This window comes from Podarcis pityusensis (assembly GCF_964106645.2).
Source record: "Podarcis pityusensis genome assembly, chromosome: 10".
In the NCBI taxonomy this organism is placed as follows: Eukaryota; Metazoa; Chordata; class Lepidosauria; order Squamata; family Lacertidae; genus Podarcis; species Podarcis pityusensis.
Window position 1 is genome coordinate 27,073,526 of NC_138035.1, and position 16,717 is coordinate 27,090,242.

At 41.4% G+C, this 16,717-nt stretch overlaps 1 protein-coding gene across 3 annotated transcripts in view; it reads right to left on the minus strand.

The window, feature by feature from the left end:
* Window positions 1-16,717, minus strand: part of SYN3 (synapsin III) — a 196,137-nt gene that overhangs the window by 169,571 nt on the left and 9,849 nt on the right. For all 3 annotated transcript variants that reach the window (XM_080971721.1, XM_080971720.1, XM_080971722.1), the window contains exon 2: window positions 6,481-6,948. In XM_080971721.1, the coding sequence (XP_080827847.1) occupies window positions 6,481-6,794 (314 nt within the window). In that variant the 5' untranslated portion in view covers window positions 6,795-6,948. The remainder of the gene's footprint in view (window positions 1-6,480; window positions 6,949-16,717) is intronic.

Sequence of the window (16,717 nt, forward strand, 5' to 3'; positions counted from 1 at the left end):
TAACTTGAAAGCCACATGAGATCCATAAATCAGGCCATGTTTCCTGACGGTCAGCCCAGGTTCACTCATGGGTCCCAGCAAACCTTGCCGTGTTTCCTCTACAACTGTACCTGTTTTCTCATTATGGCTGACATCCACGAACCATTTTAGCAGGTGTTCAGTCCTATAAATCCACTTTAGTTGTAAAGGGTGCACAGAATGCTGTGCACTGCCACAGCTAAAGCAGCTCATTTCCTGGAGCTATGCCATCTGCAACTGCAAACACTTAATTATAAGATATTCAGCCTTCCTTTGAGCCAGCCTTCCTTTAAGCCTGTGGTACCCAACATGGTGTCTTCCAGATGGTTGGTGCAGTCAACAGGTGTTAATCAGGGTAGTCAACACAGTGCAGTCCAAGCCAGCATTCCCAAATGGTCAGGGATGACGGGAGTCTAACAACACCTGAAGGGCACCACATTGGCTCTCCTTGCTTTAAGTAATCACAGACTTTTCTCCAGTCACCTATGAACCATTGTCACATTTCTGGCCTGTCAGAAGCCGGCCAATGCCATTTTGGCTTCTATAACTATACCTTTCTGGTGGTTCAAGAGAAAGGCAGAACCATAGGCAATTGATCTTCTCAATAATGTTTTATCTTAAGTGTTTGGTTTCATTTTGACATCATTTTATGCTTCCCATCTCTCACAAACAGGCATATACACCCAGGATACCACCTTGGTCTTTTAAACAACAGGCAAAGAGTCTGGAGCAAACACCAGCCATCACTCTCGTAGTTGGAAGAGAATGCACTCCTGGTCCTGCTTATATGTTAAATTTACCCTCCCTATGCTCATTCCTAATCTCTGCCACTTCCATGAGGACATTTTATTTGTTCATATATCAGAATTTGTATAACTGCTTAGTTGCAGGAATGTGTAAGGGGGAGAAACTATACACTAAAATTTGATTTTTTTTGTTATTCATATAAATAAATACATAAATGAAATCTGCAGTTAAAATACACATTATAAAATAAAATTGCAAGTCAAAATACATATCCGCTTTACATGTCTGGATAGGCTTGTTAAACAAAAATGTTTTTAGCAGGCACCAAAAACAGTACAGTGAAGGTTCAATTCACCTTTCTACAGCAGGTTGGTTTCAACACACACACACACACACACACACACACACACACACACACACCCATCCATCCATCCATCTTGGTCCTCCAGCTAGGCAACCACTCCAGCCAGGAAAAAACCTCCATTTGGGATACAAATCGGGGCAGTGAGGGGTGTGCATTGGCACGAGTGCCAAGGACTAGAAAGAAAGGTCTGGGGTTCACATTTGGCCCCTGGGCCTGAGGTTTCCCACCCCTGCCCTAATGGGAAACCTGCATGCGGGACCTGAGTGCAATAGCACCATATTGTGGTGTGGGGCATGTTGAGCACAGCCCTGCTATCAAGTCATGTGATGTTAACTACATGGAGATGGATTCTCTGAACAAGGCTGCCATTGTGGTTAGAAGAGTTAATGTGCAACTAATCCATATTTAAGTGCTCCTGAATATATGTCCTAAAGATATTTAAAATCATAATGGTGTTAAAGTCGAATTCCTGATCACACCAGCTGTGTAAAAGTTGAAGCATACTAAATTTATAACTAATGGAAACCAACTCCACATCTACCCCCAGGGACCTATTTGCTCGATTTAATACTCATGTCTTTATTTGGTATTGTTCTTACAATTTTGCTACTTTGTGGTGTGTTTTGCAAATGTTCGTTTTTGGATTTAGGAAGTAAGATTTGTTGTATGATAGAATAACAAATGAGCTGATTTGTAGTATCAACATTTAAATAGTTTGTAAGACTGTAAGAAACTCAGATTTAGAGTAGACCCAGCAATATCAGTGGCACATGTCAGTGGGCTTACTGTGAACATGCCTACGTCTGGATCCAATTCTGTTTTCGAAGATAGTATTTTAGAATTCTTGGGGCAGAACATCTGCCACTTTGCTTAATAATACACTATGAATCTAGGCATTGTCTGCTGAAGGCACAAGATAAAGCCCCTTCGCTGAACCTAAATGGGTCTGGAACTGGTCAGTGCTTGGAAAGGAGACCACCTGCAAACCCCATGTACAGTACACTGACTTGGGTTCCATGATATACATAAGGAATATTAATGTACGAAATAAAAAAACCCCAATTGCTTGCTTAGTGTAAAATGAGTGTATCTATTTTCATCTGTCAAAAGTTGGAAAGTATGTCACTGGGCCATTCCAAACAAGAATCTATAGGGTTAAACACAGTACATTTAAGGAGACTCTGCTAAAGTAATTAAGGCTACCAAATTTGACTCGCATGACTGTATTTATAACCTAGGAGGGAATATTTTCCAGACCCCTTATGTCTATTTTTGCATCAATGCTAATCCTTCAAATTTCTTGGTCACCTTTCTGCCAGGAGGACTGGATCCCCAAGGTGCTTTAAGTATACACTACAAAAATATAAATACAAGTGGCAGCAGCAGACCTGTGAAACACTACACAGTTATGTGAGAAGTGTTATTTATCATGTCGCTTTGACAGCCTTACCTGAACTCTCTGCCACAATTGGATGACGTCCAGGGTTTTCATTCATACCCAACCCCCCTGTGCAGCTGTCATTTGCTGTAATCCTGCATACAGCTCACTCTGTGCAGGATTGCAGCCAGTTTGTTTTTATTTATGTTGTAATAAGGGAGCATGAGCTACTAAGGGCATTTCACACATGGGGCTTAAATTGGCTTTATTTTAAATCTGCTCCTGACGTGCTTATAAAACCTGGCCAGCCACAGCATACATTGAATTTCACTTCTGAATTCTCCCCCATGTTAACATTATTTGTAAGTGATGCTACTAGTATAAAAGAAGCTCAAATCCACTATGTATGAAAAATGGCAAGAGAACCAAGTCATCCTGTTGACTATTTCAAAGGAGGTCCAGAAAGAGTTGCTGCTGCTGGAATCTTGTGCGTCAGAACACTGGTATACATTAAGTATTTACAAGGATTCCAAGGCATCATGTAATAATGTGGTATAACTCTGGATTCCCCCAACATGCATCACAGATATTAGTGTACAATTAGTAAATTTCACCTGCCATATTATTCTTCAATTTCCTAGCGTTGCATGATCTTTTTGCATCTCTGCGCAGTCTAATTTGCACGTAACTATTATGGGAAGGAAATGTATTTTGTTTGCATGTTTTCTCTCTCCTCTGTTTAAAACAATCAAAATGTGGATATGTGGGATGTGTAGCTGTTAACCCTTTAGCAATCTTCCAAAACTAATGAGGGGCGGCGGCATTTGTATTCTTCATCACAATAGGGCTTGAAGATCCTCTCTCCTTCCCACCCAGCCCCTTTATTTGAAATTCTTTTTTAGGTGTTACACCTAAGCAATAATCTCCAAATTTGCCTTGAATTTTGGTTTCACTGGAATTCAGAGGCAACCTAAGGATGCATAAACACCCCTACCTTACCCACAGGAATTTTGCAATACTTATTTCAGTGTTTCTATTTTCTGATTTTAACTATTAAAAGTAACTTAAGGGAGATATCAAATGTTTTGCCCAAGGTGGCTTACCTTCTGATAGCATGGCACCATCAGGAGTTGGGGAACAGTGAAGCAGCTGTGATTTTTCACTGTATACCAACACACTTGCTCATTCATGCAAAACTATAGTTTGATTTAGTGTTCCATGAAAACCAGGCCACCATGCAGAAAGTATTATTGCACCTCACACTGGAACCACATTATAAAATATAAACTGAGGGAATGATCCAGCCAAAGTTAAGCACTTTTTAGTCCCACTTATTTTAACCTTTTGATTTGAAAACGATTATGTTGTGGAGGAATATTAAGCAAGTCAGCTGGTAACTGTGGAATAATCTGAACATCATTTAGACAAAACACTGCTTTTGTTTTGAAGATTGGTGGAGTAACTGATCAATGCATGCAAAATATTTATTTTCTGTAATATGTTGTGTCTGAAAATGTGATATCAATAGAGACAGCTCTCTCTCTCTCTTTCTCTCTCTCTCTCTCTCTCTCTCTCTCTCTCCCAAAACTGAAGGAGCACAGCCTTTTATTGCTGCTGAAAGGGTTAACAATATATAGCCCTACTTTGTATTTGAGAAATTCACTCCAGCAAGAGCATGATTTTACTTAGAAGTGATTTGGGCAAGGAAGTTGCCAGAGGTGGGACGTTTTCCTCCTGGATGAGGTCATGTGTTCAGATTTGGCTGGCTTACAGTAACATGGAGTTCTGCCACTCCGTTTCCTCATGTCCTCATACTGTGAATAAATACACTGCTATAGTCTTCTCTCCACCCACCAGCCAATCCTTTCCCATGTTTGTGGACTCTGCATTTCCACAGGTGTCCTTGGGAAGTTAAACAGTTTTCAAAAATGCACATCCCCGAGGGAGAAAAGCAAGGAATTTTCTGCAGTATCAGCTAGATACACCAGCCTTCTAGGTAGTTAAACTACTTTGTTTTGACAAGCAGGAAGAGAAGACTAAATGAACAATCTGGCTAGGCTGCCCCACCTGTCACCCAAAAGTGCACTCGGACTGTACGCACTACATTATGAACAAACATCCTCTTCTTTCTGTCACAAGCAGAAAAGGATCTTCCCCAAAATTCTACCTAAAGAAACAGAAGCACACACATACACACAAGCCAAGTCCCCATTTTTCTGGCACATGGTGCATCCCTCTTCCTGAGCCAAGCACTCCATAGAGCTCCTAAAATTAGGTTATTCTTTATTTAAGGAGTGCCACAAGCTCCCTGCCACAAATCTATTTCCAACCAGGCACCTAGCACAAACTGCCTTGGAACTAAAGCACCAATCACATCACTTCCGAGGACACATGTGCACCCAGGGGTAGTTGTGAAATCTCCTGGCATTTGGAATTAGTTGCATGGGATTACAAAAAAGCCTGAAATCTAGTTTGTTGTTATATGGCTGAGAAAAGGGGTGCAATGGCACACATATTGAGGATGCATTTAAATGCTCTGATGATGGGGATGTTGCAGTAGTATTGGATGCTATAAGTAGTAGGCTTCAGCAGGGGGTTGGACTAGATGAGCCTTCCAGCTCCGTTGATTATACAAAAGAAGCATGGGGAAATGGCTGGAAAGTTGTACAGTTCAAGACTATTGTCCTCCAGTCCAATCACAGATGTTCTGACCCGATAAAAGTTTGAGCATATGACTTACATGTGCAAAGAAGCTCATCTGCTCATGCTTCCTGCTGATTCATTTCTGAACCAACCACATGGCTAGCAGGTTGTTGTGAATATACTACACAAGACTCGGTCATCATAATGACCCCTGGAGATGCATGTGTAGCTCCTGTTGAAGGACTGGGCCCTGGATGCATAGATTCAGTTTCATGGTTGTCACTTCGATCTTGACTAGCTTTGATTGCCTGGTGTATCCCTCTTGGGGGGGGGGGAATGAACTGTACCCTAGATTATTAAAAACTGAGCATTTGACTGGTGCACAGGCAGAACCAGGTACATGTGCACAACTTTTGGAATAAAGCCCTTTGCTGCATATCCATATCTGGAGCCAAGGCTCTTTATATCTTGTTATTTAAATAAAGCTTTTGGGGGGGGGGTGTCCCCAGGATGTGGAACTCTGAACATTGACAGGTCCAGACATGTGGTTCTGACATCACTCTTTCTGTGCTGTCAGATACAGGTTGAAAAAACTTCTGGTCTGGATGCAACAAGCTATTGAAATATGTGAATGTTTGCATGTTCTGGGAAGACTATCAACCATGAAGAAAAGCTGTGAATGAAATGTTTACTCTAGAAAAAACAATGGAGCCGGAGATGGGGGGCATTCCATTCTTTAGTTTCCTCCAGGACTAAAAGTCACAAGCAGGAATGCCAATGGCTTCTTGCTTGTGGCTGATGAAGACTGTGGAATTAGATCTGCATGGGTGGCAACAGGCACGGAGGTCCATAAAGAGAGAAAAAGTGAGTTTAGGTTTTAATTTGCAATACTGAACCACTAAATACACCCTGTACTCTAATTACTTCCAACCATTGCCAACCCCAGTCAGAATCCTGAACACTATAGGGTCATATTTCTATAATACATGAATTGTACAGCTCTATCTGGAGTTCCTCAGGAGAAGCAGTGATGAGATTCTGACATCTAGCGTTCCTCTGTTGCCATTACAGGAGGCATAAAATTCAGACAGAAGCAGGTTAGTACAGAAAACAGCAGGTGGTATTGGACCCCACCCCCGTTACAGAAAAAGAAGGGAAATCAATCCTATTTTATTTAACAACATTTATATACCACCTGATAGTAATAAAACCCAAATCTCATCAGCCCCAGCCACCATGGCCAGTGCTCATGGATGATGGAAGTTGTAGTCTAACAAATATCTGGAATTCATTGTGTTGTCTACCTCTGTAAGAAAGTATGGGAACTTACCAATCAGTGTGTGGATCGTCAATTACCAAGAGGATTTGGGGTTTCTGCTGGACTACAGGGGTAGGGCTTGCTGTGTGCTCCATGAGCCCCGCAGCTGCTTGCGTGGTCTGCTTCATGGCACTGGAGATGGAACTAAAGATGCTGGTACCAGAAGAAACAGAAGCAGGTTGCTGTACAGGCTGCTGCCTCCTCTCTGTTGCTGGGGAAACAGGATTGCTGGTGGAATTATCGGGACGCTGAAGGTCCATCATGTAACCATTTGGCAAGTTGGCCACAAAACTACTATCTGAGAGGCGCCTTCGCAGGAAATTCATTGTAGCTGTTTCCCGAATACCCAGGTAAGACAAAACAACACAGTGGAAGAGTCTAAAGAGCCTTTGGGGTTCTTGCTGCCTTGTTGGAAGCGATGTTCTGTCACCAGTTGTACAGTGGGGAGGAAGACACTTGATTTCCTCAAGATAGTTTTACCTGTAAAAAACCCACAAAAAACCCACAGTAAAACACAGGTCATTTGATTGGATCCCTATCCATAACCAATTCATGAAAAACTACACAAGGCAACCTCTGTTTTAATAATAATAATAATAATAATAATAATCATTTATTTATACCCCGCCCATCTGGCTGAGTTTCCCCAGCCACTCTGGGCGGCTCCCAATCAAGTGTTAAAAACAGTACAACGTAATGCCAGGCAGGCCACAAAAGCACAATGTTGATGGAGTCCAACATGTTTGTGGGAGCAGTTGGGCAGCCCTAGCCCTGAGACTATACATGATATTTCTATGACAGCTTGATAGTTTACGAATCACTCTAGAGATGTCGCAAGGGGCATCAAAAGCCCAACCTTGAAACAGGAAAGGATTGTCAGCGCTGGCATTGCACATCATGTCCCTTTGTTTGAAAAAGAGACCCTTTGGATATTAAAACTGTGATTTATAATTTTGAATTTCACAATGCTATTCTTTCTGGCAATGGGAGCAATCACATGGCTTGTCGCCTGACCATGGCAGAGTCTTATCATGGCAACTCCATGGGCTGCAAAGGCCTTTTGTGAGGCCTGCTTATCAGGGGAGCCAGAGGCAGCTCAGCAAAAGCCTGCAATGCCGGGGAAATAAATCCAGTGCTAATCCTTGGAAATTACAGAAGCCATCTCCATCTTCAAAGTCTTCCTGTGCAACATATTACTTATTTCCCCCTTCCCCTGCAGTAAAGGCCTTTCAAATGAAAGCCTGCCTTTGCACATTCTTGACGCAAACACCTCCGCCATCATTAAGATTAAGTCTGAGCATAAATGTCACAGGCATTCCTCTATCAAAGATTCAAATGAAGGCGGGTGACGTCAGTGCAAACTAAGGGCACAGATAAAAAAATAAAAACTACAGATTTACTGAATAATGCCAAGAGAGTGGTCTGGCTCTTTTCTTTTTGAAGCCCTGAAAATAACGGGGTTCTTTTGTTTGTCTATTTCTCTCCCCCACTTTTCTGTAGTCTAGTTCTGGGATCTAATGAGAGATGGGCAAATCTATCAGTCTCGGCTTCTCTCAGCTTCTCATTTTTCCTGCCTTAAATTCAGTTTCTCAACATTAGTGGTTTGTTTGTTTTTTATAAAATGGTTCTTGTGGAAATGCACCAGCATTTTAGTGTACACTTCTAATATACATGTTTGTATGAAATTTTCCCCAATATACACATTTTTGCAAAGAGAAGTATAGATTTCAAAGGCTGTGTTTCATTTCTCGTATTGTTTTGGAAAGTGCTAATTAGGTGGATTCACTTTTAAATGCAAATTGAATCAAATTTCTCCCCCAGCCCTAGGCCTGATGGTACATGATGTTATCTGTGTTTGCAAAAGTCTAGTCTCCCACTAAATGACAGGAGACTATATGGCATCATGACTGGCATTAATAGAGCAGAGCCTTCCTCTACTGAGAGAGATATGGCTTTGAAGTGCACTGATCTGAATAAAATAAGCTGGGTGTATTTAATTCGCAGGGCCTGGCAAGATACATTAAGGATCAGCTGAGATATAAAAATGCCTATGGGAACAATTGGAAAGCAACTTGCTGGTTCTCTCACAACAGAGGAGAGCTTTTCTAGTCTCAGCCTGCCCTGTGCTCTGATGTATATAAAATAGAACTCTTCTCACATCATCTCAAGGCTCTCTCTACCATGTGTTTTTATAGCTGTCACAACAGATCCATGTTTTTAAAGCCAGGGTTAAACTGCGCTGTTTTCTTGCTATGGAGCTAAAATGGCCACCTCCGCAAAAGGCAGTCCAAATTTGTACCGTACAAAGAAGATGAGAAAAGGCAGCAGGCTAAGGGAGATGTGTTGTGCTTGTATAAAATATCCTATCTGAGAGTGCCTTCATATATTATAATCTTGTGAAGAGCCTTAGTACAAATCTGATGATTATTTTTTGTAAATATACAAATCTTATATAATACTATTAATAAAAGATCAACAACATGAAAATTTTATAAACACATGCAAAATCCCCAAACAATGAATGCTAGTAAGCACCAATTACAGATCATTGGTCAAACATATTTTTTCAACAGTGGGTTTCTCTCAAGATAAAGCTGGAAGGTTTATACCTGATTTGTTAAAACTGAGCATATTGAACTGCTGAATGCTAACTGTGACAGCCAGACTTTGTTCCTAACATTTGTGTGTGCACTACATAAATACAGAGTCACTATAGGCATGTGCTCCCAATGTATGGATGTACAAAGTGCACATGTCTCGGCTCTCTCTCCCATTCATAATTTAAACAATCATAAGATGGACTGAATTGGCCTCAGAAGATGCACTTCATCTAAGGCCAGTTTCTCTGCTATACCAGGATCCCCCCCCCCCCATGGATCCTAATGTACTGAATATTGTTAAATCTGGATCAGAGTTTCATATAATTCTGCCATTGTAGACATAGGGTGGTATCCAAATAAGTTCTACTCAGAGCTGACCTATTGAAATGTCTGACTAACTTTGGAAATAATCCATAAGAACTAACATGTAAACCGTGTTACTTTTATTGTTGTTAGCCACTCTGAGCTTGGCTTTGGCTGGGGAGGGTGGGATATAAATTATGGTCAACATTTTTTCTAGTGAGAATGATCAAACTGGAGATGCACTTTTGGCATTTGGTCCATCTCTGGGTACCAACTGTATCTTCCATCAACTCAATTTTCAAAAATGTTTATACTAGTTGTGATAAAAATGGCCACCTGAGCCAATAAAGTTCATGGGATGTTGTTGTTGTTCTTATTGTTTATTATTATTATTATTATTATTATTATTATTAGGGTTTGTTTTTAATCTGCTGCCACCTGTCAGTTCCAGTGCCTGTCCAGTTATTACGATTCACCATTTGTCCCCATGCATTTTCTTATGTTTAGATCCCATCTTTCTTCCATCATGGAACCAAAGGAAGCATACATCTGGTTCCTAGGCGGTCACCATTCAGGCACTGCCCCAGACTCTGACCTACTTAGCAAGATGGTGCTCTCCTGTGCCTTCAGACCATACCCAGCAGCCATAAGCCCCTAGGAATGTATCACTAAGAACAAAGTACTACATTGAAGCCTTGTGAGAATTAAGCTTGCAGATAACTTTTCTGTTGCTTTTTTTGTAGCAAGGACACATTACACCATTGTATAAAACCAGCTGCTTCCCCCAGGTTCATTAACCCATTGAGAAAGAAAATGTCCAGGTCAATTTTTGAGGCATCAGAAAGGACTCTGACTGAAAAATCCTCTGGCCTTGTTCTCCTAAAGTTTCTTTTTGTCTTTATTATATCCCAGCTGCTGGGCTGACTATTTCATACAGTTTGGTTGGCCTCTGGGAGAACAGAATGCTGGAATAGAATGCTGGCTTGGTCCAGCACGTTCTTTTTATGTGCTTATGTTAACACGGTTATAGTGTATGGTTCCTTCTAATTTACAGTTTTACTCTTAATGAATTGTGTCTTATCCTGCTACAGAAATCCAATGAAAAACAGGGTGAACATAAAAAACTGGGTGAACATTAATACCCTCCCCCCCATAGTAAATTCACTGATAAAAAAGAAGTAATGGATTTGCTTCCATATGCTATTCTATATGTATAAATGCATATTTTAAAATTATTCTTATTTTTACATGGAAATACAATACATACACAGTGCGGAAGTCTGTAACCAGGTGTCATGTGCCTAGTAAGTCAGCTAACCAGGTACTAACTGTTGGTAGGTACCGGTAACTTCAAGGCTCCTGGTCTCCCTCCTTAGGGATCTTAAACTGGACTTGGGCCAAACAGCTATTCAGATTCCTTCACAAAGAGGTTTCTGAGACACTATTAATTAAAAAACTGCTCTCGGTAAAGGATTTAACTACTCTGGGATTTAAGCATACTTGAAAGTCTTTGATATTTCATCCAGCAGGCTGAACTCATTTGAATAGTTATGTGGTTCAAACGATGTGTTATGTTAATTTCATGAAAGCAACAAATGTGCTTCTTTTAAAGCATGTAAACAGCTGCTGTCAGGGGTGGGATGTGGCATATGCCAACCCTACCAAAATGACAGTGGTACCTCTGGTTATGAACTTCATTTGTTCCAGAGGTCCGTTCTTAACCTGAAACCGTTCTTAACCTGAGGCAGGGCCTTGCAGAGCCAGGCAGAGGCCCGGGCCAGGTAGATAATGTGTCCCCCCCTTTTTTTACCCTGAAGATAACTGAAGTCTTATAAATCCCCTGCGATTGTGAATATGCTGACCGAGGCCCCCTTTGGAATCGGAGGCCCGGGCCAAGTGGCCCATATGGCCCCCCCCCCGGTCTGGGCCTGACCTGAGGTACCACTTCAGCTAATGGGGCCTCCCACTGCTGCCACGCCGGCGCTGCATGATTTCTGTTCTCATCCTGAGGTAAAGTTCTTAACCTGAGGTACTACTTCCGGGTTAGCAGAGTCTGTAACCCGAAGTAGCACTGTACAACAAAAAACCCACAGTCTCAAAGCTGTTATTAGTCCCTGGAGGGAAGCTTCCATTGGTGTTGAATGCCTGGAAATTTGATCAGAGAGTTACCAGGCACCAAGTCACATGCGCATTTTTAGGTGACAAAATTTATCATGACATCATTTCCCCCATGAGGATAGTTCACAGCCTTATCATGTACAGGCTCTTTCCATAGTCCTATTTAATTTGAAAATGGCTGTGCAAGAACATTATACTTAGGTTGACAGGGTTGAAGTTCCAATCTTTGTTCAATACATGGCCTCAGGTTTGCCTGCCTCAGTTCTCCACCTGTAAATTGGGAACATGTGTTCATCTCATGGTAGAGATGACTATGAAAAGCAAGTAAGACAAAAGAAAATCCGCTCCACGGTTTAATCATACTTAGCGGAATGAGCATTTTTTCTTTGAGCAGCTGTCCTCCAAGCTACATCAGAAACTGTTTGCAAAAAAGTCTCAATTTCAAAAGTGGTTTGCAGCACAGGAGAAATGGCAATCTGCAACATTCAAGTTAGAAGCTGCATAATTTTTTCACTGAGTAAAAAGATGTTGATAGCTGATCTGGAAATGCTATGATTTATGTCCTCTTTTAATCTGTAATTGCCACATGCTCACAATAAGACAGTATACATAAATTGGGGGGAACACACACACACACACAAACAACTCTCTCTGCCCCAAGGAACTTACAATTTAAATTTTGAAAAGTGTGTGTGTGGCAAGGGGAGAGACAAGGAAGGATAAGAAGGAAGTGAAGGAAAAAACACAATAGAGAACAAGAAAAAGGGGAAAGTTGAAGGTAATGGGGAATGAATGGGAGCAAAGTTCCATTACTTTGGGGTTTGTTTTATTATAAGCTACAACTTTGCTGCCTAAACCAGTAAACAACCACTTCCCTCTTGTAGCCTTGCTAATAATAATAATAGCAATAACTTATTATTTGTTTCTCCAGCCACTATGGGTGGCTTCCACAAATACAAAAAATACACTAAGATGTCACACATTAAAAACTTCCCTGAACAGATAAAGATAAGATAAAGGGGAGAGGTCACAAAAGAGACCATTGGTTGGAAGCCATTAGCCATATTACAGAGCATTTAGCATTTGAGTGAATACATTCACAATCCTACCAACAGCTTTGGCTATTACTGTATAGTCTTTCACGAGAATGGAAAGTCTATATCTTTCTTCAAATCCCTAGGGAAAAGTATACTCCCAATGAAATTAGCACACATATATTTGAGGTATTATAATAGGCAGGTTGGATATTCACTTATGTAAGACAATGAAGCATTTTATTTTCCCACCTAGCTATCACACCTTACATGGTGGAGGCCTCTGGAAGCAGCCCTGGATAGGGCAGACAAGAGTACAGTGGTACCTCGGGTTAAGAACTTAATTCGTTCTGGAGGACCGTACTTAACCTGAAACTGTTCTTAACCTGAAGCACCACTTTAGCTAATGGGGCCTCCTGCTGCCACCACGCCGCCCGATTTCTGTTCTTATCCTGAAGCAAAGTTCTTAACCTGAAGCACTATTTCTGGCTTAGTGGAGTGTGTAACCTGAAGCGTATGTAACCCGAGGTACCACAGTACTCTGGACATAATTTCTCTAGGCCTGGTATCCATTTCTAACACAGCCCCCACCCTCCGCCTACCCAATAATCTCTTGACATTTTTTGGCAAGTTTGGGGTGGTGGTGGAGGATTGATCGGTGCTCTTTACCCCCCCCCCCTTTTCTTGTTTAAGCTCCTTATGTTTCTGGCTGCCTGATTTAGGTATTTACAGGCATAAACTGCAGTATACTGAAAAGGATATATCAAGAACTCTGGCCAAAAGTTTCAATATAAGGAATAATTCCTACTCAAGAGTTGAAATGTAAAAGGTGTGTATTCTGCTAAGAATAACAGTTTGAAGCTAGTAGTAGATTTAAACACAACGTATAAGTATGATAGTTTTAAAGTAATGGTAAGTTTGGATACAACGTTTAAGTGCAGAAATAATGTCGTTTCAAATATACAATGATATAGTACAAAGGTACATGAAATACCAGTGCACAACAATTGTTTTATACAAGTCTCAATAGCAGTCAAAAAGAGTCCACATTATATAAAATTAGAATAAAGAATAAAGAATGAAGGATCAAATGGGGCCAAAAAGGAGTATCTGGAGTGTGAATCAGATGTACGGTTCAGTGGTGGTAACCAGGACAGGGCCCTGTTTTGGAGTACACGCCTTCTTCAGCTCGGTTTTTTGACGACTATAAATCTGTTGGAAGTCTGTATCATTTAGTTCTTTTATGTTTCTATTTCGACATGCGTCTTAGATAATTGCATCCAAGTTTTCTTGCGTTTCTCTGTGCATTCATTTTCTCTGTGCGTTTCTCTGTGCATTCATTTCAACTCTTGAGTAGGAATTATTCCTTATATTGAAACTTTTGGCCAGAGTTCTTGATATATCCTTTTCAGTGTAGTTTCAACAAGAACTCCAATTCCTTTAACATAAACTGCAGTATGGCAAACACACACACACACACACACACACACACACACACACACACACACAATATTATAGACTTAAATATATGTTAACAAAGGCCCTTTAGGAATTCATCCTTGTTCTTGGGATCTAATGACATGAGTTTTCTTCAGTGCGCAACGATGCTAGAGGCCTAGCTTATTTACTCACATACCTTCTGACGCCCATAAACCTATTCGCAGCCCCAGCTCACAGTCCCTGGGATGTCAGCGTCGCTGCTTATTATGGTGCTTATTCCTCTTTCCTGTTGCCAGTCAGCTCCCACACTGGGCCAATCCATCCCCTCTGCCTGCAGAAACCAAAGATCTGTGGAGCTTGTACTTCTTAAGAGAACACGCCATGTAGGGGACCCACATTTCTCAAGTATCTCAGACTGCAAGGCCTACAGTTTCCTGTATTACCAGGCTGTTTTCCTGTACATATCTATGCAGAAAAAAGTACCACTGAGTTCAGTGGGTTTTACTCCCAGTTAAGTAGGTACTGGATTGCAGACTTTCATTCTGTTCGGGCGCTACTTCTGATTGGCTCCAGCATATCTCACAAGCTCTGGACATTCCATACATATATCAGCTGGTTTGGGCCTAAATTCTTCTGACAAAAGGGCCCTCCTCTGTGGCCTAGCTATGGTGGAATCTTGGTTGGTGGGGAGGAGATCAAGGGTGTTCTCTGTGATCCCACCTAAATTGTGGGATTCTTTGCCTTGTGAGACTCCACTAGTGAATTTTCCGTACTTCAAAAAAAAACTTTTTTTAGACAGGTTTTCCTGAATAGGTATTAAATCTGATGCCTTCGTTTGTTGCATCTGTCTCTGTTTATATTGTATCTATTTTTTAATATTGTGTTTTTGGAACATTATGATACTTTGTAATTGATTTTATATGGCGCATAAGCACTAGAAGTGTGGGATATAAATATTTGTGTAAGTAGGTAGATAGATCCAAAATGCAGATATAGGAAAATGAATCTGCTTAAGTATCCTCAAGCATGGTCTACAGTTTAGACCAAGGGCAGGGAATATTTTTCAGCCCAGAGTGACTTTCCTGGGGTCACATGCCAGTGGTGGGCAGGGTCGGAGCAAAAGGGGTATTGGCTGGGTAGATTTTCGAGAAACTTGGCTGTGTTTGGCCCCGAAGCCTGAGGTTCCCTGCCCCTGGTTTAGTCATGGTTATGGGCCCCCTTGAGCCTCCTAGCTCAGGTAATTCCCACCCTCAGATAATCTGGGTCCTGTGTGAACAGCATTTTCTGTTGAGATGGATCCTGTGTGTGTTTTGCCACCAGCAAGTGGAGAAGAACAGGACAAACAGAAGTGAGAAATAATAAATGGAAACAGATATAAGCTTTGGCAGATGGGCACGTGTCACTAGCTTTTCAGGAACCATTACTGTGAAACAAATAAAGTAATTATAATGCATAACATAAAATGGAGCTTGCAGGGAAGCAGCATGCAACACTGCCATTGAAAGGTTTGTCTAAATTATTAACACTGCAGAGGGTAAATCAGGTTATCCTTCATGGCAAATTGCGGGTGGGTGGGGGTCCCTCCCATTCTCTTTACCTCATACAGAAGTCACACTGCTTCTTCTATTCAGAGGAATACCACATAGTGATCGGAACATTGTTCTTCAGTGCTACCTGCAAACCACATCAAGCCTCTTGAGGCATCTCTGTATTACAGCCTAAAACTGGCTTGAACATCATCCATTCTTCCCTATATAATCTTGGGAGTTGTAGTTTAATAAGAATTATAGGCTTGGTGCCCTCACAGAACTATTGTGCCAAAGGTGCCCTGTCAAGAATGAGTGACTTATACATTTTTGTTGCTCGATTAAGCAGCTATGGCCTGGTCTATACACTCAGCAGAAAAATGTGGTGGTACTATGCCAGGATGTGCAGAGTGGGCTGTACCACTTTAGACTGCGGACCTGAGAGATTTCCCATGTTAAAAAAAAAGCCATTCAGCATGTAAAAGAACAAAGCACCTAAAAGCACCTAAGGGAGAGATTATTCTCCAGCCTGACCTTTGCTGTGCTACTTTTCTGCTCGTAGACAGTTTTATTTTTTTTTAATGTGGCAAAATAGAATAGATCATGGGCAACACTTTCAGAATTATACCATTGCATTCCCACTTCATTCTTCTTATATGTGTGGCCAATAGTACTATAGAGGCTATTCCTGAGACAGTACGGAGACGTTGCACAATGCTGACTCCTTCTCCTCTCAAACAGCTGTACAGCAATCTCGTGGCCAACAGGACCTATACTTTCTTGCCTTGTCTGACTGCTCTGGTCCCTTCCATTTTCCTCTTAACTGTTCTGCTTCTGGCTGTAGACACCATAGAGAACATGCAGAGTTAGGAAGCTCCATCAGCATGCCTCTGATTTACAGTACTCCTTTCCTGACACCTATCTCCTTTCTGTTTAGATTGACTATCGCATTTTGCAGAGCAAAGCAAAAGCTGGACTGTAAAGTCATGGTAGCATGATCCTATCCTGGATTTACAACTGTGCTGCTAATTCTCTTCCTCTGTCTAGCGCAGGTGAGTAAATTTAAGAGGGAAGCAAGGTAGAGTTTATTGCATATGATAACACCTTTGTATCTTGTCCATAAGCTACAACCAGTGCACAATGAATGGTGAGACTGCTCACAACATGCTACTCCTTTGCTAAGGGAGCTGCACTGGCTGCTGATTTGCTGCTAGGCCAGGTTCAAGGC